The following is a 22,074-nucleotide window of genomic DNA, read 5'->3' on the forward strand; positions in this document are numbered from 1 at the left end:
TAATATCAGCTCAGGTCATGATCTCAGGGTTGTGAGATCGGAGGCCTGTGTCAGGCTCCACACTGGGTATGGAGCCTGCTTAAGACTCTCTCTCTCTCCATCTCCTTCTGCCCCTCCCTCTTCCTCTATCTCCGTCCCTCTCTTAAGAAAAAAAAAAGAAAAGAAAGAAAAGAGAAGAAAACCCAACAACACACAAAAACAGACCTTTGTGAGACTGAGAAAAGGTACAAAGGAAGAAAAGTCCCCCAGAGTAAAGCACTGTGTACAGCCCCTGGATTTGAGAGCCAGACTCCATCACTTACCACTGTACGACCCTGGTTAACTCACCTCGACTGGCTTGGCCTCAGTTTCCTCACCCATAAACTGGGGATAATAACAGTATCGACTTCAAAGTGTCATTGTGCAAAATAAGTAACTTAGAAGATTCAAAGCTTAGGGTATCTATTATCTGTTAACAGTAAGCTCCAAATAATGACTTGCTGTTATGAAAATGAATGGCTGAATATTCATCACTGGTCACTAGATGGTCACTAGAAGAATAAAAGGAACAATTTGCTCGAAACATTAAATATCAAAAATCTTCTCATTTAATTTGCTTGAAAATATATAAATTTAAAAATGGACAGAATTACAAGATGTATTCAGCAATCATGGTGGGAGAGTTTAACGTAGCTGTCTCAGTACACAGATCAAAGACAGATATGGATTGAATGTCTGTGCCTCCGGCCTCCAGATTCATATTCTGAAGCCTAATTCGCACTCTGTGATGGTATTAGGAGGCGGGACTTCAGGAGATGCTTACGTTATAAGGGTGGAACCCTCATGAACGGGATTAGTTCCCTTCTAGAAGACACCCCACAGAGCCCTGCTCTCTTTCTGCCATGTGAGGACCAGGCAAGAAGACGGCCATCTACGAACCATGAAGCAGGCCTCACCAGACAGCAATCTACTGACATCTTGATCTTGGTCTCCAGCCTCCAGAACTATGAGAAAAAAGTTCTGTTGCTTATAAGCCACCCAGTCCACAGTATTTTTGTTATGAAGCCCAAACAGACTAAGATATTGACCAATACATATAAATGTGTAGAAGATTTTGAAACACAAATATGCTCAATCTAGCGGACGTATGTAGACTACAATACGTTGATTTCAACCACCCATGAAGCATTTATGAAAACTGACCCTATACTAAGGGCATCAGTGAGATACTGCACTCGGCCGTCATGAACCCATCCCTACCTTCTCTCACCCCATCCCCAAAATAGCAACGTCACGTACCAGTAAGAAGTACATTTTCTTCACGTCACAAGATGTCCCGAAACAGTCCAGGGCAGCCACACAAAGATACCAACTGGGGAAACGGGTTGGTGTGACTTCTGGCCACACTCTCTTTAGCCTGTAGCTTTCACCCTCACAGTCATGGGAGGGCTCCCCTGGCACCGGATATCGTGTCTGTTTGTACAAAGGGCAAGACGTGGAGGGATCTAGCTAAATGTTCCTTTACAACATCCTTCCCAGGTATCACACCCAACGACTTCTCATACTTAGAAAGGCCAGGACTGGAAGGACCAGGAGACAGAGGTTTTTTAACAGTGCACATTACCAATCTGAACAAAAAACATAAGTTCATAGAAGGGGCAATTCTGACAGGCAACTAACAGGATACGCCACATTAAAAACGAAACAGATACCTAACATTCAATAACATAAAGACCACATTCTCTGTTCACAATGTAATTAAATTAGAAACCAACAACAAAAACGCAACTAAAAAACCACTCGTATACATGCAGGAACTTTCCAGGATAGAAATGTTCTGTATCTTAAATGGTGTGTTGGTTACATATACATACGTACGCACCTGTCTGAGTCCTCCAACCATACACTTAAGATTTATGCATTTAACTATAAGTAATTATACCTCTATAAAAATATACCCATGTCCTGTTATTTGAAAATCTAATTATAAATAACTCACGGGCCAAAGAATAAGTGATAACAGAAACTAAGACAATATTTATATTTCAACCAAAATGAAAATATTATACATCAAAACGTGTGATGTGCCTAAACGAGTACTAGGAGAGATGATTATAGCCCGGAACGTGTATATTTTTAAAACTTGGAAGTCAGTCAGCAAGGGGCCCCCCATACGGATGGGACACGGATAAAGGCAGGCCACCGTTCCTCACGGTCTCTCTCCCGGCATGAATCCTTTTATGCACAGTAAGCGAAGAGCTGTGCCTGAAGGCTTTCTCACACTGATTGCACTCATAGGGTTTCCCTGCAGTGTGAGTTCTCACGTGCACAAGAAGGTGTGAAGACTGACCAAAGGCCCGCCCGCATTCCTGACAGGCATAGGGCTTCTTGCCGGTGTGGGTCCTCGCGTGTTTCCTGAGGGACGAAGGTTCACTGAAGGCTCGCCCGCACTCCTGGCACACATAGGGCTTCTCTCCCGTGTGAGTTCGCATGTGGCTCTTGAGCGTTGAGAGACGACTCAGGACCTGCCCACAGGTAGCGCACTCATACAGTTTCTCCCCGGTGTGTATCCTCTTGTGGACGTTCAGGTGAGTGCTCGTCCGGAAGGGCTTCCCACACTGGTTACACGCATACGGCTTCTCCCTGGTGTGAGTGCGCAGGTGTGTCTTCAGCGACGAGTGCTCCCGGAAGGCTTTCCCGCACTGAGCACATCCAAAGGGCTTCTCTCCGGTGTGAGTCCTCGCGTGGCTCCTCAGAGAGGACGGCTGATTGAACGCTTTCCCACAGTCCTTACATTCGTAAGGCTTCTCGCCCGTGTGGTTTCGCTGGTGCAGAATCAGGTTGAAGTTCCTTGTGAAGGTTTTCCCACACTGAGCACATTCGAAGGGCTTCTCTCCAGTGTGAGTCCTCAGGTGGCGCCGCAGATTCGAGGAGTACTTGAAGGCTTGCCGACACTCCTGACATTCAAAGCACTTCTCCGCAGTATGAGTCTTCTCGTGCCTGCTCAGGTCGGAGCTGTATCTGAAGGCTTTCTCACATTTGCTGCACGCGTACGTTTTGTCCCCACGAGGGATTTTGTCAGGCACGCTTAGGTGAGCGGGCTGGAAGAAGGATGTGCCACTCTCGTGGCATTCATAGGGGTCACCTCCAGCATGAATCCTCTGGTACTGAAAAAGTGGTTTGATGCCGTGAAAGGGTTCCCCAAGTTCATTGTATTTATAGAGTTTCTCCCCAGTCTGGGGTTGCTCCTGTCAATTGAGGAAAATAGGAACACCAAGGGCTCTGTTACATCCATAGACGCTCCCCCAAGTAAACTACGTGTAGGGAAAAGGCATTTCTGTAGCTGAAGCTTTTCCCACTTTAGTGTGTCTGGACCCTTCTACCCTGAGTCCCTTCCAGTGGATGCTCTGCCAGAGAGCTGTCATTCTCCTTACGTTCACGAGACCTCTAAGATGCAGGGTTTGCCGAGTTCAAGGCAAATTCAGTCTTAAACACTTGTCTGTTCACATTTATAAACATGGCTCCTTGTGGAAACTCTGGGAAACACATGCCTTGGAGGGTTTTCCCCAACTCATGACATTCACAGACTCTTTCCCAAGAACCTGCTTTCCCCTGGGTGAACGCCACTTGCCTTGACTCTCTCTGGCCTCTTGTGCTGCTTTTCTAACCTACAGCAACCCCAGACTTGTCGTACAACAGAGGACCAAGAAAAATCCTTGGGTACCTTACCCTTTTCATGCCAATGGCTGGAATCTCTGCAAACATATCTTGGTTAGAAATTGAATCTTGGGGTTGATGCTGAGGTTCTGGAATGAATAAGGATAGAAAAATTAAGTACACAGGGAAGGAAACTGTGGGACCAAGGCAACCAAAAAAGTAAGCAGAGAACATGTGGATTTTCTTTTCTAAATACTGGTTCTAGGGGTGCCTGGGTGACTCAGTCGGTTAGGTGTCTGACTCTTGATTTTGGCTCAGGTCATGACCTCAAGCATCAGGCTCCACACTCAGTGGGGAGTCTGCTTGAGATTTTCTCTCTTCCTCTCCCTCTGCACTTCCCCCCACTTATGTGCATGCACTCTCTCTCTCACACAAATAATCTTTTTTGAAAAAATAAAAAATAAATACTGAATCTAACTATGGGAGGAAATTGTGAAGAGGGGGAATGTATCAAAGAGTAAAGGAAATTTTAAGGTATTTGGCTCTGTAAGGAGTCACGTAACCACAGGCACAAGGAATGGAGATGGTCGTTAGGTTATTGAGAAAGAGTTCTATGAAGATTGAGACCGAAACTGAAAGTATTATTAGCAAGAACTTACAGTGGGGAGGCACTGGATAAAGCATACACATGCTACAAACATATAAACTCCACACATGATAAACTATACACGCGGAAATGATAAATGTGAAAAGGGGTAGGGGACAAATCGTCCTATAAACCAGAGTAGAGTATTAGGGATAAAAAGGAGAGGAGGTGCAATGCAATAAAAAAGCTCTGTCAAGGGCACTGGAGGTGTTTCCCCAACTGGCAATTTCCAAACCTAACACTCATCTCGCGACCAGAGCTGGTGCTCCCTGATCTGCCTGCTGCTCACCTGGATGGGTTCCCGGGAAGCTGCTTCTCTCAGGGGGCCACCGCTCTTCTCCTGGCTCCAAATGGGAAAACGTACTGGGTTTGCCTAGCTGATCTCCTGCTCGTGGGAAAGATGCAGGGTGTGAGCAGACCGTGCCTGCCATCAACTGGGGTGGATATTCGAAGTATTTAGGGGCACCGGGGATGGGAAGAGCAAAATGAGCCTGCCTACCTTCTCAAAGGCATGGCAGGGCTCATTCACTAAGGAACCAAAGTACAAGCTCCCTCACTGGGTCCCAAAGGACAACAGGATTCTCCAGACCCCAAAACCCAGGGCCTCACTCAGAGACACACTTGAAAAGCCCCGAACTTTTAACCACGGAACAACAAAGAGCAGAAGAGAGCCCTTCATTTCCGCAGAGAAGCCCCTGGACTGTAAGCACCATGAGAGCAGGATTTGTCTGGTTTTTCACCTCTTGATTCCCCAAACCAGCACACCTCCGGGAACGCGTGGGTGCGGCAGGACTGTGTAGATGAAGCAACGAGCCTGGCCTTACCCACGGAGGCCAGGTTCCTATAGTTCTCCAGCATCACATCTCTGTACAGGCTTCTCTGGGCAGAGTCCAGAAACATCCATTCTTCCGGGGTGAACAACACAGCCACATCCGCAAAGGTGACTGGTTCCTGAAACACACACCCATCCCAGCTCAGCCAGGGCTACCCCACCAGTACTCAAGAGGCTGGTGAGGGGCCAGCCGGCCTGGGGAAGGGAGACCGTGCAGAGGATTCTCAGACAAGGCTCTGAGGTCTCTCAGAATCTGCCCTTTGGCTCAGGGCCCCAGAACTAGAAATCTCCTCCACCTACTCATTCCTCCCTGAGGGACAGCATCTGGACATGTGGCATCAAAGGACTGAGCCATTGGTAACTAGCCAGGGAGCCATGACAGTTTTATTCCCTTCCAGCGCCAGGGTCCAGCAGACCCGAGCATGTTGCAGGCAAGAGAGAAGTATCTGGTAAATGACAACTGTTTGCTCCCAGAGACCATGAAGACTGGGAGGCAAGGAAAAATCACACCTCGCTCTGTTTTCCCTCCGGATGCTCACCAGAACGAGGCACTCCACAGCTAGGGAAGGTCTGAATGGAGCGGTGGGACTGTTGCCTGGGTGGTCCCATGCACCTCCCCCCCACACACATTACAGGAGGTTCAGTGCTTGGAGGCCTAGAGACCAGCCCCATGGGGTCAAGAAGCTCCAGGCCAGGGGAAGAGGACAAGGGCCCAAACGAGAAAGAAGAGCAACAGGGATTTCTTACTTACCTGCGGACAGGTGATCAGTACCCCCGGGGCCACGGCTTCCTCCTCGGTGCGCTCCTGCTGGAGCCAGGCGGGGTCCCGGGCAAGCAGAGCTACAGGAGAGGAGGGAAGCCGGGAGGCCCCGTGAGCACACCCACAGGACCGAAGGCTGCCTGTGCCGACTGAGTGACCACACGTGCACACACATGGGCACACACTCACAGGGACACACACATGCACTTGCATGCACTCACATGCTCAGGCACACGTGCACTTACGCACGTACACACACACATGCGTGCGTTCACACAAGCAGACATGTATGCACACAGACACAAAACATACGTATGCACGCACATACACATATAGAGAAGAACACGCACACACACACACGCACGTTTTTTCCATTCCAAATCTCTGGAGTCACAGTTTCTATTCACCAACAGACTCTGGAGTTTCTGGGGCACCCCCACTGCCCCTTGATTCATCCCTGGGTCAGCATTCCTCCCTCCTGCTCGGCCCCTTCCTCTGCCCCGCTCTGCAGGGCCAGTAGCACCCCAGAACTTACAACTAGGGGAGAGAGAAGCTGCCAGCACCCCAAGTCTGCCTGTGAGAAGGCAGCATCTCCCCTTCCTGCCTTCAAATCAACCACACCCCTCCATCCACACAGGACCTCCTTGCTCCGGCCCATTACAGACAAGCAAGTGACCCCACCACACCATCAAGCGGTCTCCCTGCACCCTCATCTCCCCTCAACATGGGAATTTCCCTCTCAGAAATTAATCCTGACCTAAAAAATTATGCATATCATACAAATAAATAAAATAAATTGCGGATAATAAAAAAAAGAAAACCTGAACCATGTCCAACCTCTGACCCACGTGTTCCCCTCCTGGGGCTGCTTAACAAGTACACAAACTGAGAGGCTCAAAGCCACAGACACGTATTCTCTCCCAGTTCTGGAGGCCAGAAGTCCAAGACCAAGGTGTCAGCAGGGCCACGCTCCCTCTGACACTCTGGGCAGAAACCCTCCTTGCCTCTTCCTGGCTTCTGGCGGAGGCTGTCCGGAATCCCGGGTGCTCCCTGGTCTGCAGCTGTGTCCCTCCAATCTCTGCATCTGTTGTCACGTGGCTGTCCTCTCCCCTCTGTGTCCCTGTCTCCCCCTGGCATGTTTCTCTCTCTCTTTTTTTTTTTTTTAGATTTTATTTACTTATTTAACAGAGAGAGAAAGAGCAGGGAAGAGGGGCAGAGGGAGAGGGAGGGAGAAGCAGGCTCCCCACTGAGCAGAGAGCCCAACTCAGGGCTCAATCCCAGAACCCTGGGATCATGACCTGAGCTGAAGGTAGACGCTTAACCGACTGAGCCACCCAGGTACCCCACGTGTTTCTCTTCTTAAAAGGACACCAGTCACGTTGGATGACAGCCACCTTAAGTCGATGGCAGCTGCAGAGACCTCTTTCCAAGTAAGGTCCCAGGCACGGTCATAGGTACTGGAGCTAATTAGGACTTCGATATGCCTTTTTAGGGGGCCACAATTTAAGCCAGAACACTCTGCTTTTTCCTCTACATATGTTTTTGTTCCCCACTGTGGGCAACCAACTCAATGCCCATTTTCTCACCTCCTGCTCACTCACAATCACCACCACTCCAAGGACAGGCACCTCACTCACACCCCCAGTGATCCCCCATCCCTGGTGGGGATCCAGTCCATGTGTGTGGTCATCCAATCCCTCCACCCTGAAATGACCACGCCCCCAGCCCCCTCAGTCTCCTGTACAAGACCCTCCTCCATCCCTCACCCTTCTCACTTCCCTTAGCCTCTGCCTCACCAGGCAGCCTCACCCGCTCTGGGCATCAGTTCCCAGCCTGGCCTGACCGGGCCCAAACCCCCAGGCTGATTCTCTCCCCTGAACTCCAGACCCACCGCCACACCATCAGCTCATGTCCCCACTCATCTGTCCAGGGAATTCACCTTACAACCACGATGAGCTGGGGGGCAGGGCTGCTGCCACCACAGAGGACTGGTATCAGGCCTTGAACTTGCCCTGCTGGCTTTCAAGATTGCTTGGGACCCATAACCCCTTCTGTCTCTCCCTTTGGGAGAGGGAGCGTGTACCCTGCACGTGTCCCACCAATGTCTTTTGGAAGCAGAGGACTTTTCTCATTTCACAGGTTCACAGATGAAGAAGAATTTTGCACATGGGAGAGACCACACCCCGAGTCTCACCCATGCCTGATTTAGATGATTCATATGGACTTGGGGACTCTGAATTGGGAGTTGAGTTGAGATTTGGGACTTAGAGTTGATGCTGGAATGGGTAAAAACTTCAGGGGTGTCAAGATCATCTAACTGTATTTTGTATGTGGAGAGGACATGAATTTGGGGGGAGGGGGATTAGGGGGCAGACCGTTATGGGTTGAATTGTGTTCCCCAAAATTATGAAGTTGTAACCCCACTACCTTAAAATGTGACCCTATTTGGAAACAGGGTCTTTGCAGGGGTGACTAGCTAAGATGAAGTCACAGTGGAGCGGAGTGGGCCCCAAACCCAGTATGACTGGTGTCCTAAGAAGAGGAGAAAAGACCAAAGCAGGGACACACGACGAGAGAGGGCCATGTGATGACACAGCAGAGACTGGAGCGATGTAGCCACAAGCCCAGGAACACCAGGGATTGCCAGCCATCACCAGACGCCAGGAAGGAGCCTCCCCACAGGCTTCACAGCAAGCACGGCCCTGCCACACCCTGACTGGAGACTTCTGGCCTCCAGAAATGTGAGATACGAATTTCTGTTGTCTCATGCCCGCCCCCCAAAAACATGTGCTCATCACCTTATTCTCAAAGGCTACTCTCCTTCCAGTGTCCCTGATCTCAGGAAGCAACATCCCTCCCTGCCTCAGATGGGAAATTTCACCCCTGATACTCTGCAGACCCCAATAATTAATCCGAAAAAAAAAAAAAAAACCCACCTCAGTGATGACATCTCTACAGAGAGCACCTCCCTCACCCACCCCCACCCCCACCCACCCCACTCCCTTTCCTCCTACCCCTGTCCCCACCATGGCTAATGCCACATCAGGCCTTTCCTTTTTGAATCCACTGGAAGGTCGCTCCCTCAGAGTGCCTCCCCCGCCAAGCATCCTTCTTTCCTCTGGAAGGACCCTCCCGCTCTCCTCACAGCCCCTATCTATCTGTAACCACACGGTTATTGGCTTCCTTAGGTGCATATTTTCTGCTACCCTTGTGGGATTGGAAGCTTCGGAAGAACAAGCCTGGATTCCCTTTCCTTTCACAGCCCCTCCCCGCACTGTGCTTGGCACATGAATGCTCTGGACTGTCTGGTAAATGAAAGCATACAGGACTCACCAAATTATCCCCACTCAACCTCCTGCACATGTCTTAAATCATTCCACAACTCCCTACCGTGTACACAAGAATTAACACAACAGGCCTGACGGCTGGCCCTTGCGAACATGGAATTCCAGAGGGTTCCCACCACCCTAACTGGTAAGAGGGGCTCACTCCGCTTCAACTGCTTCTATGAACCCTGTGGTTTATGCTGAACGCCTGCTTTCCTCCCAGGAGTCCGGCACCTGCTGGCAGGAGTCAGGTTCATGTTGCGCAGAGGGTGCCGCCACGACCAGCCCCGAGTGAAGAGCCTGGGCGCCGAGTCTCTACGGCGCTTCCCTGGTGGACATCACCTCACGTGTGTTGTCACAGCTTGTTGCCGGGAGTATTAAGCGTGTCCTGTGTGACTCCACCGGCAGAGGACTCCCCCAGACTTCACCTAATGCTCCAGCAGACTGAGCTCTGCGCCCCTTCACTGTGATAACCCACCACCATGAGTACGACTGTGGGCCGAGGCCTCCGAGTCCCAGTGAATGGCCACAAGCAGGCGTGGTCTCAGGGCAGCCTCAGCACGCAGGCCAAGATTCTCCTCCCGTGCTTCCAGGCCCTGACTGATCCGGAGCCCAGCCTTCTGCAGTCAGCTCACACCACTCTTCCCTTTCTCTGCTCCCTTCATACAGCCTTCCGTGGGCCCCCGGGCACACCAGGCTCTCCGCCTGCCCGCTCCCCCACCCCAGAGGACTTTTACAGATGCCATTCCTAGGCCTAAAATCCTCCCCGCAAACCTTCTCCTAACAACCCAACATCTTGCCAAGCTAAATGATACATCATAATCATGGTCTAAGTCGATTCTCATCCCCCAGGGCACGTGTGGCAAAGTCTGGCATCTCAGTCAGCTCCCCTGCATAACAAAATACCATAGACGGGGCGGCTTAAACGGTAGACATTTATCCTCACAGTTCTGGAGGCTGGAAGTCCGAAAGCAGGCTGCCAGCGTGGTCGGGCTGGTGAGAGCGGTCTTCCCGGCTCGTACACAAAAGCCTTCTCACTGTGCCCTCACTCGGCAGACAGCTCTGGTGTCTCCCCATCTCTGGTATTGGGGCTCCACCCTTACGACCTCACGCAACCTCAACCACCTCCTTAAAGGCCCAGCCTCCATGCAATATGGTCACATGGGAGGTTAGGACTTCAGCATATGATCTAGGGGGCAGGGGGGTGGGGACCAGCCACAGCTTCTGGAGACATTTCAGCTGTCATGACTAGGGGCTGTTATGGGCTTAATTGTGTCCCTCTAAAAATTCATAGGCTGAGGTCCTAATTGCTACCCAGTACCTCAGAATACGACCATATTTGGACATGAGGTCTTTAAAGAGGTTATTAAAACGAGGTCGGCTGGGTGGGCCCTAATCCAATATGACTGGTGTCCTTCTAAGAAAACAAAATCTGAACACAGACACATCCAGAAAAAGAAAACACAAGAAGTCAACCACCTACAAGCCAAGGAGAGACGCCTGGAACAGGTCACAGCCCTGAGAAGAACCAGCCCTGCCAACCCCTTGATCTCGGACTTCCGGCCTCCAGAATTGCGAGAAAACAAATTTTTGTGGTTGAGCCACTCGGTCTGCGGTACTTTGCTACGGCGGCCCTGGCGGACCAATACCAGAGGCTCCACTGGCGTCTGGTGGGTGGCGGTCAGAGATGCCGCCAAACATCCTGCAGTGCACAGAACGGCCCCACCACAGAGAAGGATCCGGCCCCAACGACAGTAGCGCTGCAGCTGAGAACCCATGGTCTGACTTCCAATTTCCAGAAACTCCTCTCTGCCCCTCAGATAAAGTCCTCGTGTTACATGCTTCCATTGTATTCTAGGCTTCACTGAAAAATCTGACCGCCCAGGCAGACTGTGAGCTCCGCGGGGAAGGGGCCCATGTTTTGTTTGAGATTGTCTCCCAGTGGCCACCTCACCCAGGGCGGCCAAATAGAGCCAGGAGAGTACTTCAACAGCACAGGGTACTCCAAGTACTTCAAGAGTACTTCAAGAAGACAAAGCCTTGCCCAGAAAGCGCACCAAAAATACACAGAAGAGCAACACATCACATAATCTAAGAATTACTTCCTGTCAATGATGGAATAGATACCAAATGCAAGACTGGATGATATTGTTCAGAAACAAAGTTTATTATTCTCACTGGAAGGCAAGATGAAAGGAAACAAATGCCTTGAAATTACAGCTAAGATGTTATTTGTCCTCCGGAATTAATTTTTCCCCCCACTTCTTAGGACATGTGGTTTGTTTTAACCTCATTCTTTATAAGCTCAGTTAAAACATACGCCATTTACAGTAAATTCAATTGTCATTTTCAGCATCAACGTAACTCTGGAGAATTTAACCTTGCCCAAAAAAGAGGTCTGGATTTGGTCACCGCTGAAGGGGGTCTGCTGTTTCTTAACAGAAAGACCAAAGACCAAAAATAAAAACCCAAAAAGATTCCCAGCCCACAATCCTGAGAAAGTGTCTTTCCCCTTGAATGCATAAAGAACGGTGACGTGACTTTATGTATTCTCTACTCCCAGGGCAGGGAAAGGCCTGCGGTGGGAGGAAAGGAAGTGGGGACATGCAAGTTCCCAAACCCCCAGGCCGCCGATTCCACCCGGCGCTCACTCACCAGAACCCCCGGCCATCCCCAGCTCAGGGACACCCAGTGCGGGCACCGGCATGGCCACCCTCTGAATCTGCACAGCCGCCTTCAGCCCCTAGACAGAGGGACAGGGACAGATCAGGGTCACACAGTCAATGGAATCTCCTCAACACACTGATAAAACTGAGACATACCCAATGTAGCTTGTCCAGATTAAACCAATCTGTGGGTACAAAACGAATCACTGTGATAGAATTTCAACTGCAAAGTGGGATGGAGAGGGGGCCCAGGCCAGGGGAGGCGACCTCTGAGGCACCTCCAGCTGGGGGGGGGGGGGGACGCTGGAGCAAGGAGGGGTGCGGATGGCCAGCAGGCTGGGGGGTAGTGCCAGGACACGGAGGCGGACCTCCACACATGAGGCGTTACTCCCGGAAGGAAGCCCTGTGGTGGGAGGAAGGATCTGAACTCCCACCACTGGTGGCTGCTCCCTCAGGGAAGGGGTCTGACCTGACTTGCGGTGCTAAGGGATGTCTCTAGCCTCTGTGTCCAGGATGGGGCCCAGGAGAAACGGAAGCCTGTAGGGGGCGGTTCCGGGGGTCCCAGAGAACTAACAGTGGCTCTGGGCAGGGTCGTGGCAGTGGGGACAGCAGGGGCAGTCAGAGATAAGTTCTATTTCGAGGGAGAAGCTCACAGGACTTGGTGGTAGATGGAAAGAAAATGTGGCAGGTCTCTCAGGGCAGGTGATGGGCAGAAATCCTGAACCCCGGTCCTCCCTGGCTGGAGCTGGGCCCTCAGAGCAAACATCTTTCCAGGCTTACTGTATATCCAGAAGACCAAGGTGACACCCGAAGAGCCGGACAGTCCTCTGGAATCGAAGGTGTCCCCCTCTCTCCAATGGTGGGCCTGACCTGCATCCTCAGGTCCAGCCTCGGCACCTAGGAGAAGGCACGGAGGGGACTGAGCAGGACAGAGGCGGCACTGCGGCTGCTCTACGCCTGAGGGACCCTCAGTTTTGGGGCAGCGCCGTCAGAAGACTGGCGCGCAGGTCTGGCAGCTTCAGACCCGATGACTCCCCCTACTGGACTGTGGGCGCCAGCCCCCCAGGGCCTCAAGGACTGATCACGCCGCAGACGCAGAGGTGAAGCCGACCCTTTCTGGTTCTGAGGGTTAGGCTAGGGGGTTAGGCCCCCAGCCCTCAGGGGCACTGCAACGTGCTTCACTGAAGAAAGGCTAGGGGCCCTAGGTTCTGACTATGAATGTTGTTCTGTTTTCTTAGAGTCTGTACTTGTCTGTTTGGCAGCCATCAATTGCAGGACCAAACTATCGGCCAGAGCTGTTGCCATCTGCCCTGCCATCCACGCCCATCCTCTGAACCCCCGGCCTGTTTGGGGGGTTCTTCTGGAAGCAGTCTCCAGCCCTCTATGTGCCTAGCTGGCCATGGGGGAGACTACAAGGCCTTACTGTCACATGGCAGGGAGGCCTCAGAGCTGCCCTCGGGCCTCAGTGGTTGGGATGAGGTCACTGATGCCCGGAAGGGCTGGACCGTCAGCACCTTTACCCACACGGCAGGTTGTATGATCCCGGCCAGTAGATCCCGGCAGCCAGCACGGCAATCTCTGCACTTAGGCCTGGATTTGACTCCCAGCTCCAAATGTGGCTGTACCGCTTATAGGCTGTGTGTCTTCACGGATGAACCACTGCTTCTCCACATGTGTGTCTGGGTGGACCTCCTCTGCCCGCTCAGAACATTCTGAGACCACTTGTTTCCTGAGGCTCAGATGCAGCAGAGGCCCCTCCTCTCCCACACTCAGTGCTCACTGCTGAGATGGGAGTGGAACTCTGTGGAAGGTGCTGGAACTCCGTACTGAGGGGGAAAAGCCCACAGAAACTGGAGACGACAGCGGTCCCCTGTGGGTCCTCCTCCCTCCCTCCCTCATAGGGTTCATCTGCTAATCCAGACACTCGGGCGGTGAAGGCCTGGGGTACCTGTGTTCGTGCCTTCACGGAACAAGCATTAACTGAGGCTCTGCAATGACACCCAGAATGCTCTGCATGGGGTTCCCGCAATGATGTGCCAGGTGAGGCCCCGCAATCCAGCAGCTCCGGTGAGGTATTTTCAGACCTCAGGACCTCCGGAGCAACACGCCCTTTCCCAAGCAGCTACTGGAGGACATTCTCCACCTAAACAAAAATGCGAACCAACGGTGAGGAGGACCTGGACAGTACGGAGTGTCTCAGCTGCGCTGGGGTCTGATGCGAGCCATGCAGGGGTGAGGGTCTCAGCTGCCCTGCAGCCCACACCAGGCTGTGCAGGGTTGAGGCTCCGCATGCTCAGAGCAACGCAATGAAACAGATCTCTACCATCCAGGCCCTGCCACCCCATCCGCTGGGCTGGCGTCTCTGACACCCTGACACTGAAACCATCTGTGACAGAGGTGGAAAGGCACAGACTGAGGGAGCCCAGAGAGCTCACTGGCTCTGGGAGAAAGGGGCCCAGCCTGGGGCTGAAACTGGGCTCTGTATGTCCCTCTATCCAAACTCTAACCTTCACCTTTGAAATTCCCAAGAATGGGAACCCAAACCTTGGAAATTCCTAGAGTGTGAGGAGGCAGGAACTCAGGGCCAAGGTGGGGGTAGCGGGGCTCAGTCTGTCCCCTGGGACACTGGAATGCGCCAGCTGGCTCTGAAGGCTGTCCCACGCTTTGACAAGGGCTTCTTTCTGGTGTGGGATCTCGACTTGTCTCCTAAGTGGGGAGGGGTCCGCAACAGCTCTCCCACATCCCTTATAGTCAGGACGGCCCTCTCTCCCACGGTTCTCTTGTCAGGTCTAGGTTAGAGTTCCTCTTGAAGCCATTCTGGATGCGCTGAATCATCTCTCCAGGCAGAGTTTGTCACCCCTGGCTAGGGGGGAGTGACAACAAAAACCCCGCCAACACCTACAGAGCGCCCAGGGCCGCTCCCCTCCCCATCGAGGCACATCTCTAGCATGTTCAGAGATGCACCTTGCTTAAGCAGGGTGAGGGCTCAAGGACATTGCAGGCTTCCTCCCATTCATGATTTCCATGGGGCTTCTCCAAAAGGCAGGAGTCTCCCATGACTACTGAGGAATAAATCATACTGCACACAATCTATGTCTGACTCACAACGATGGCAATGTTTACTTGGGGGGAACATTCAAAGAAGAAAGGGTCTTGAGTGACAGACAGGGTTTGCCCAAATTCATTAGTCATGGCCACTTGCTTCAGACCATGTGGGAATGTCTTTGAGGAAATACCCCAAATGTCTCCCTGGCTCTGGCGTGCATTTCCAACTCAGAAATTCCTCAACTTCTCCCAAGAGAGGAAACAAGGATAATCCCCATGAATCTTACCATCTGCATCTCATGGGATGAATTTTCCTCCAAAATATCCTGCACAGGCATAGATGCTTTGGATTTAAGTTGAGATTCCCAGTCTAAAATGAATTAGAAAAAAAAAATTAAGTTCTTTCAGAAATAGTGGCATGAAATTGGCCAAAATAAATATTTAAGTATTTATTTATTGTTTGTAAAATATTGTTTTTAAATATTGACTCTAAACTTGAGATGGTACTAAAAGGGAAGAAAGCATCAGTGAGCAAAGGGAGACTCTGAAAAGTATAGCTGTGTGCAGAGATCTGACAGTGACAGGAGCGAGAAACTATGTCCTCTGGGGGTTGAGAGAGACATCGCCAGAAAGACAGCCTTATCAGAGAAACAAGTAAGAAGCAATTAGACAGATGACTGGATTAAGAAGATGTGGTCCATATATACAATGGAATATTACTCAGCCATCAAAAAGAACGATTTCTCAACATTTGCAGCAACATGGATGGGACTGGAGGAGATAATGCTAAGCGAAATAAGTCAAGCAGAGAAAGACAACTATCATATGGTTTCATTCATTTATGGAACATAAGAAGTAGGAAGATCAGTAGGAGAAGAAAGGGAAGAAGAAAGGGGGGGTAAACAGAAGGGGGAATGAACCATGAGAGACTATGGACTCTGGGAAATAAACTGACGGCTTCAGGGGGGTGGGGAATGGGATAGGCCGGTGATGGGTAGTAAGGAGGGCACGTATTGCATGGTGCACTGGGTGTTATACGCAAGTAATGAATCATGGAACTTTACATCAAAAACTAGGGATGTACTGTATGGTGACTAACATAATATAATAAAAAAATATTATTATAAAAAAAAGCAATTAGACAAAGAACACACACAAAAATGTTCGCTTTCACGAGGAATTGGACAATAAGTATGGGTATGCTGTGGAGCAATCGAAACCCTCGACCACCACTGGTGGGAACATAAAATGGCACATGCACCTGAGAAAGCACTTTGGTGGTTCCCCAAAAAGTTCAGTAAACAACCCAGCAACTCCACTCCTACGTGTCAACCCAACAGAACCGAAAACATACCCACATAAAATCTGGGACACGAATGTTCACAACACTATTCACAAGAGCCAAAAAGTAGAAACAACCCAAATGTCCGTCCACAGACGAACGGTCAAACAAAATGTGGTCTACCCATTCACTGGAACAGTACTCAGCCCTAAAAAGGAACAGAGCTCTGACACACGCTACAGTGTGGATGAACCTCGACAACATCACACCAGCGAAAGCAGACAGAGACCAAAGGCCACATGTTGTGTGATTCCCTTTATATGAAGTGTCCAGAACAGGCAAATCCATAGAGACTGAAAGCAGACGGGGAGGAGGACGAGACTGGTGAGGGCGGTGAGACTTCATGAATACGCTGAAAACCAGTGAACCATACCCTTTAAAAGGGCAGATCCTACAGCATGTGAATATCTCAATTTAAAAGAGAGAGAGAGAGAGACATTTGAACAGATCTTTTTCTGAGACCAAAGCGAAGTAGGAGAAGGCTGGCAGAAGAGAAAAAACACTACAGGAACTCACCTGAGAAACCTCACCACACAGAGTCTCATTTCCCTTTGGGATAAAGGGCCTCTGAAAGGCTCTCAGACTGACACTTGCCAGCACACCGCTCCCCCACCCGGTGGGCACCCCACACACATTCACCCATACCCGTGGGGCCCTCAGCTCTTCCTCTGGCCCCAGCTGGGAGCCCAGACTGGGTTTGCATGGTGGACTCCCCACTCCTGGACAAAGGTACACACGCTGAGGGAGGCGGGGACGGTCTGCGGTGGGCTTCCCGCTTCCGCGTGGCCTTCAGATCCTGGCACTGAGCAAATACCATGGGTAGCAAAGTGATTGTACCCAATTTCCAATGAACTCAGTGAGGCTCTTTCACAAGGGCCCAAACCACAAATACCCTCCTCTCTGCCCCACGGGCTGAAGCTCTGAAGCCCAAGGCCAAGTTCAATGAGACCCACGCAGGTTCTGACTATAGAAAGAATAAATACAATACAACAGATGGAGCTCTGTTATCCTGCGGAAGCCCACGCATCTTCCTTGACCACACGGCCGGCCCTTAAGAGGCATTAGACACCTGCGTGGGAGAAGGACCAGCCTGATGCTAGCCTTACCCCTGGGGGCCAGGATCCTACATTTGTCCAGGATCACGAATTGGCACAGGTTCCTCCGCGCACCGTCCAGCAACGCCCACTCCTGGATGAGCCCCACAGCCACATCCTCGAAGGTGACTGACTCCTAAAACAACACACATATTCTGGCTCAGCAAGGACCACCTGCAGGACGACTGGTGATCACCAGGGAAGGGAAGACATTCAGTACACTCCCGCCACAGCAGGGCTCAGCAAACCTGGCCTGCCCCCTGTTTTTAGAAATAAAGTTTTACTGGCACACAGCCATGCCCATTTGTTTGCCCATTTCTACAGCTGGTGGTGTGCTGTAACAGCTGTGACAGCAACAGGGATCATATGGCCAACTGAGCCGAAAATATTTCCTTTCTTTTAACAGTTGGACAAATCCGAGAGTGTAGGCTTTGGCTCTGTCACTTCACACCACCAGTGACTACCGAGGCCTATTTCTGGGCTCTAGAGAGCTTTTCCTAAACTCCTTATTTAAGGCATCCAAAGTTTGGGATTGATCACTTAATTTTCATGAAATCCCTGCACCCCTCCCAAGACATAAGCGTTTCGTAATCCTTTACACCTGTGAAAATAGGCATCTGAGAAACTTAACGGCCCTTTATTTTCAGAATCCCGTAGTGAAGCATGGTCTGACGGAGCTCTCCGCGGTGACGGGAATGTTCTATGCCTGTGCTTTCCAAAAAGGCCACCAGCACATGCAGCTGTTGAGCACCTGAGAAATGTGGCTCAGGCAACCAAGAAACTGGATTTTTAATTTTACTGAAATTAATTAAAATTTTAATTAAATTAATTTAAAAATTAATTTAAATTTATACAGATGTGTGTTTTTGCTAGGTCCCAAGAGGGATGGCCCCAGTGTGGAGTTCGGCTGCTGCCAAGTCTGAATGAGCCCCATTCTGCAGTCAGACTCCGGAATTAGGCACAGAGCCCCGGGGCCCCCGTGGGGACCCTCCTCCCAAGCCAGCTGCCTCCAGAGGTCAGGCACCGAAAGAGGCCAGCAGGTCCCCTGGGGCAAGGCACAGGGTGCTCCACACTTCCCCTCCCCTTTCTTCCTCAGTTGGGGGCGGGGAGAAGGGACAGGGTCCAGAGTACATAATCATGCCCAACACCCCACCCCACCCCCACCCACCCACCCACCCACCCGGCGATTCCAACTCCTCCAGTCCCCTCACCATGACAGCAGCACCAGGATTTAAGGTCTCATTAGGCATTCTCCCTGCAATAAAAGAGACCAAGGTAAAAAAAAAAAAAAAAAAAAAAAAAAAAACAAGGGGGGGTGGAAGCAGAGCACGGCACAGGGGTTTGGCTCAGGTAATTCCACTTCCATCGGCCTCCTGCAGCGTGGCCCAGTGAAAACTCTTACAGGGAATCTTTCCCAATAAGCAACATATCGCGCCCAGAACCACCTTCCAGATCATAGCCCGCAATCATTTCTAGTGGTTCCTCTCATCTAATTAAAGGATTATTTCTCCTCGTATATTCTCTCAAAATACCTCTAACAGCCTCTACCTTTCCTCCACTGCCTCTTACCAAGTTGTGATTGTTAATTTATTTGTTTAGGTGACTTTGCCTCCCCCTCTCCAACTATAATGTGCATTCCCAAAGTACAGCCCCACGCCCACCTTTTCTAGGACTCCGAATCCTGCCACTAGCACAGCGCTTGATGCGTACTAAGTACTTTATATACTAGGGATTGGCAAACTTTTTTTTTTTAAAGGCCAGAATTAATATCTCAGGATTTGTGGGCCAAACAGCCTCTAAACCAACAATTTAACCGTGGTTGTAGCACAAAAACAGCCACAGACAACACGTAAACAAATGTATCCCAATAATACCTTTTTTATTGAAACCAGCATTCGGTCAGATTTGGCATAGTTTGCCAACCCCTGCTCTGTAACACGTGATAGAGAGAATACATCAACCAAATTCTCTCCACTGCACCTCCTACATGCCTCTCAAACACGCCAACTTTGCCAATACCACGATCATTAGGCCCCAAATACCAGCACGAGGCCTGAATGGATTCTAGCTCATATATGGACTCTCCAGACACCCCATTTATGGCCAACTCAATTTCAATTCCCAGTACTAACATATATGGATTCGCCATTCCTTCTTGTCCATCCTACACTGCATGCTCAATCCAGGGGTAGGTGTTTTGTCTAAATCACAAACACTCTGTCACTCTCCTACTTAAAACTGATTCAGTAGTAGGATGCCTGCATGGCTCAGTTGGTTAAGCATCCAACTCTTGATCTCAGCTCAGGTCTTGATCTCAGGGTTGGGAGTTCAAGCCCCACGTTGGGCTTCACCCTGGGTGTGGAGCCTACGTTAATTAATTAATTAATTAATTTTTTAAAAATTGAAGGCTTCCCAATGGCCCCAGAACAAGTCCAAAGTTTACCCTGGCCTTCAGGGCCCTGCCTGCCTCTTCAACCTGGCTCATCCATTCCACACTTTATTTTCTCTACTTCAGCTGTCCCTCTTCTCTCAACTCCTGGAACACACCAGGCTTTGTCCTGCCTGAGAGGCTGTGCATCCTGGAATGTTCTCTCAAATCTCCTCCCTAATACTACTCCACAGCCGACTCTTTGTCTAGCTACATGCAAGTCACTGGGGGGTTCAAACATCTTTCCCTTGTAAGTGGTTTTTCCTGACCTCCTCCCCAAGTTCTCCTGTTCCATGTGTCCCTATCACTCTGGTCATGATTAATTTAAGGTAGAATAAAACCTCCACAGAGGCAAGTGTTATCTATTTCAATCACTTTGTTTCCCCCTGTACAAGGCCCAGGTTATAGAGGGCATCCCCAATGGAAATGTGCCAAACAATCAACACTTCCCAAGAATAATGCAGCATAACCAACCTAAGAGGCAGGCTCCTGCGCAGACACACAAAACAACAATGTAACACCACAAAATCAAATGTAAAAATGACTTAAAATGCCTGTTCATATAACATAAATCAACACCAGTTCTCAGATGTCTTTAAGAAGCAATGTTAAGTCTTTCTAAAAAGGCAAGGCAGAACCTGTGCTCTTTTTGACAACAAACACCTCACTTGAAATCTGAAGTCTACTCTTCTTCCAGAATTAATTTTTTTCCTCATTTCTCAAAAGTTAGTTTTAACCCTATTATTAAAAAAAAAAAAAAGACACTCCATTTATGGCCAACTTAATTTCACCTCCCAGTACTAACAAAGCTATGTCATCTTTTTTCCTGGAGTCCCATATGTTTTTAAGCCTCGTGGTGATTCATTCATAGGCTTGGGGGTAACCAGGGCAGGAACTGCTGTGAAAAGAACGGAATAATCTTCCTTTTCTTTGATGGCAAGACTTCTGACATAACTGGGAAATAGCTTTTCTTAAGATACCCTCATCTCGCAGTGAAAAACACTGATGCTCACGAATTAAAAGCTCTTTTAAATAAAAGAAAGGAGTAAAGAGAAAGGGAAGGGAAAAATGAAACGAAAGCTAAGTTAACAGGCCCTAAGCTAAGGAACTACAAACTGTCAGAGACCAAAAAACGAAAAAACAAACAACAGCAACAACAAACTCTTGCTATCCCTTGATAGAGGAAACATTCCATTTCTTTAACTCACTCGACAGTCACTCAAACCAATTGGCACATGCAGACTTAGGACCTAACCTTCCAGTTGCAGAGCTAGATAACACGAAACTTCCTATGAAATAAAACGTGAATTACTAACAAACAGCTCCATGCATAAGGGAGGTACGGTAGGGCCCTACAAATCCGGGAGGACGGTGAAGGCTGGGCAGGCTGGTGGCACCACACCCCTCAGCTGCGGGACCTGGACTGTACGCCATGATTTCCCTTTCGATGGTTGAGCGACAGTCCTGTCAGCCCGGACTGGGTGTACCTGAGGGCAGGGGGCCGGGCCGAGGGGTCAGGGGTGACGGCTACGAGGCCGAGCGGTGCGGGGGTCCCATCCCGCCCCGGGGTGCTACCGCGGGGAGGAGGCTCTGCCGCACCTGCGGCGGTTCAGGGCCCTCCGGCCCCTCCCCGCTTCCGCAGGGCCCTACCCGGCTTCCCGAGGGGCCGGGCCGCACCTGCAGATCGGCCGGAGACACTCCCACCGCAGCTCGCCGCGCGGACCTGCACACCAGCCGCGGTCCGCGGCCACCGCGCACTTCCGCTTCCGGCCTGGAGGTCGCCGGGAGCGGAAGTGACCGGGGCTCCAGCTCTCGGGATCAGAAGAGCTTCAGGCAGTGACAGAAATGTTGACCCCTTCTTCATCCAGCCTCGGAGAATAAACCCTAGTTTCCTGCCCCGCGGGGTGAAGTTAGGCTCTGGGATGGGGTCGGACCGGACCTTGAGAGGGGCGGGTGGAGGTGGAGCCTATGCCTGACTGACGAGCTGGGGGCGGGGCTTGGGCTGATGGGCGGGGGACTGGGCGGGTCCCGGGCGGGTCCCGGGCGGGTCCCGGGCTTGGTGGGCGAGGACAGGGGTGGGAGGGATCTCGCTGACAAGTTGGGATTGCTCAGTGTTTAACTTACCTTGGCCCACCTCCGCTTTGATCCTTTGGCTCAATCCATACCCCTACAAAAACAATCCATACCCAAAAACCATGGGTAAGATTTATTTTTTAGGCTTTCTAATTTCTTCTAAAAATAGGATTATATATATATTTTTAAAGATTTTATTTATTTATGTGACAGAGAGAGCCAGCAA

General features: G+C 50.5%; 1 protein-coding gene across 1 annotated transcript; it reads right to left on the minus strand.

Annotated features, from left to right (window-relative positions):
* Positions 1 to 569: 569 nt before the first annotated feature.
* On the minus strand, positions 570 to 21,712 carry ZNF333 (zinc finger protein 333). Its single transcript, XM_045811970.2, has 11 exons — positions 21,426 to 21,712; positions 18,559 to 18,602; positions 17,360 to 17,483; positions 15,199 to 15,281; positions 12,647 to 12,763; positions 11,856 to 11,943; positions 5,866 to 5,954; positions 5,107 to 5,233; positions 4,572 to 4,667; positions 3,709 to 3,785; positions 570 to 3,227 (listed from the first exon to the last, which is right to left on the minus strand). Exons 1-11 carry the CDS (start codon positions 21,637 to 21,639, stop codon positions 2,130 to 2,132), a joined length of 2,157 nt encoding a protein of 718 aa, XP_045667926.2. The 5' UTR covers positions 21,640 to 21,712; the 3' UTR covers positions 570 to 2,129.
* Positions 21,713 to 22,074: the final 362 nt, after the last annotated feature.

The sequence above is a fragment of the Ursus americanus genome, chromosome 14 (genome assembly GCF_024610735.1).
Source record: "Ursus americanus isolate L20-20 chromosome 14, mUrsAme1.1.p, whole genome shotgun sequence".
Taxonomy (NCBI): domain Eukaryota; kingdom Metazoa; phylum Chordata; class Mammalia; order Carnivora; family Ursidae; genus Ursus; species Ursus americanus.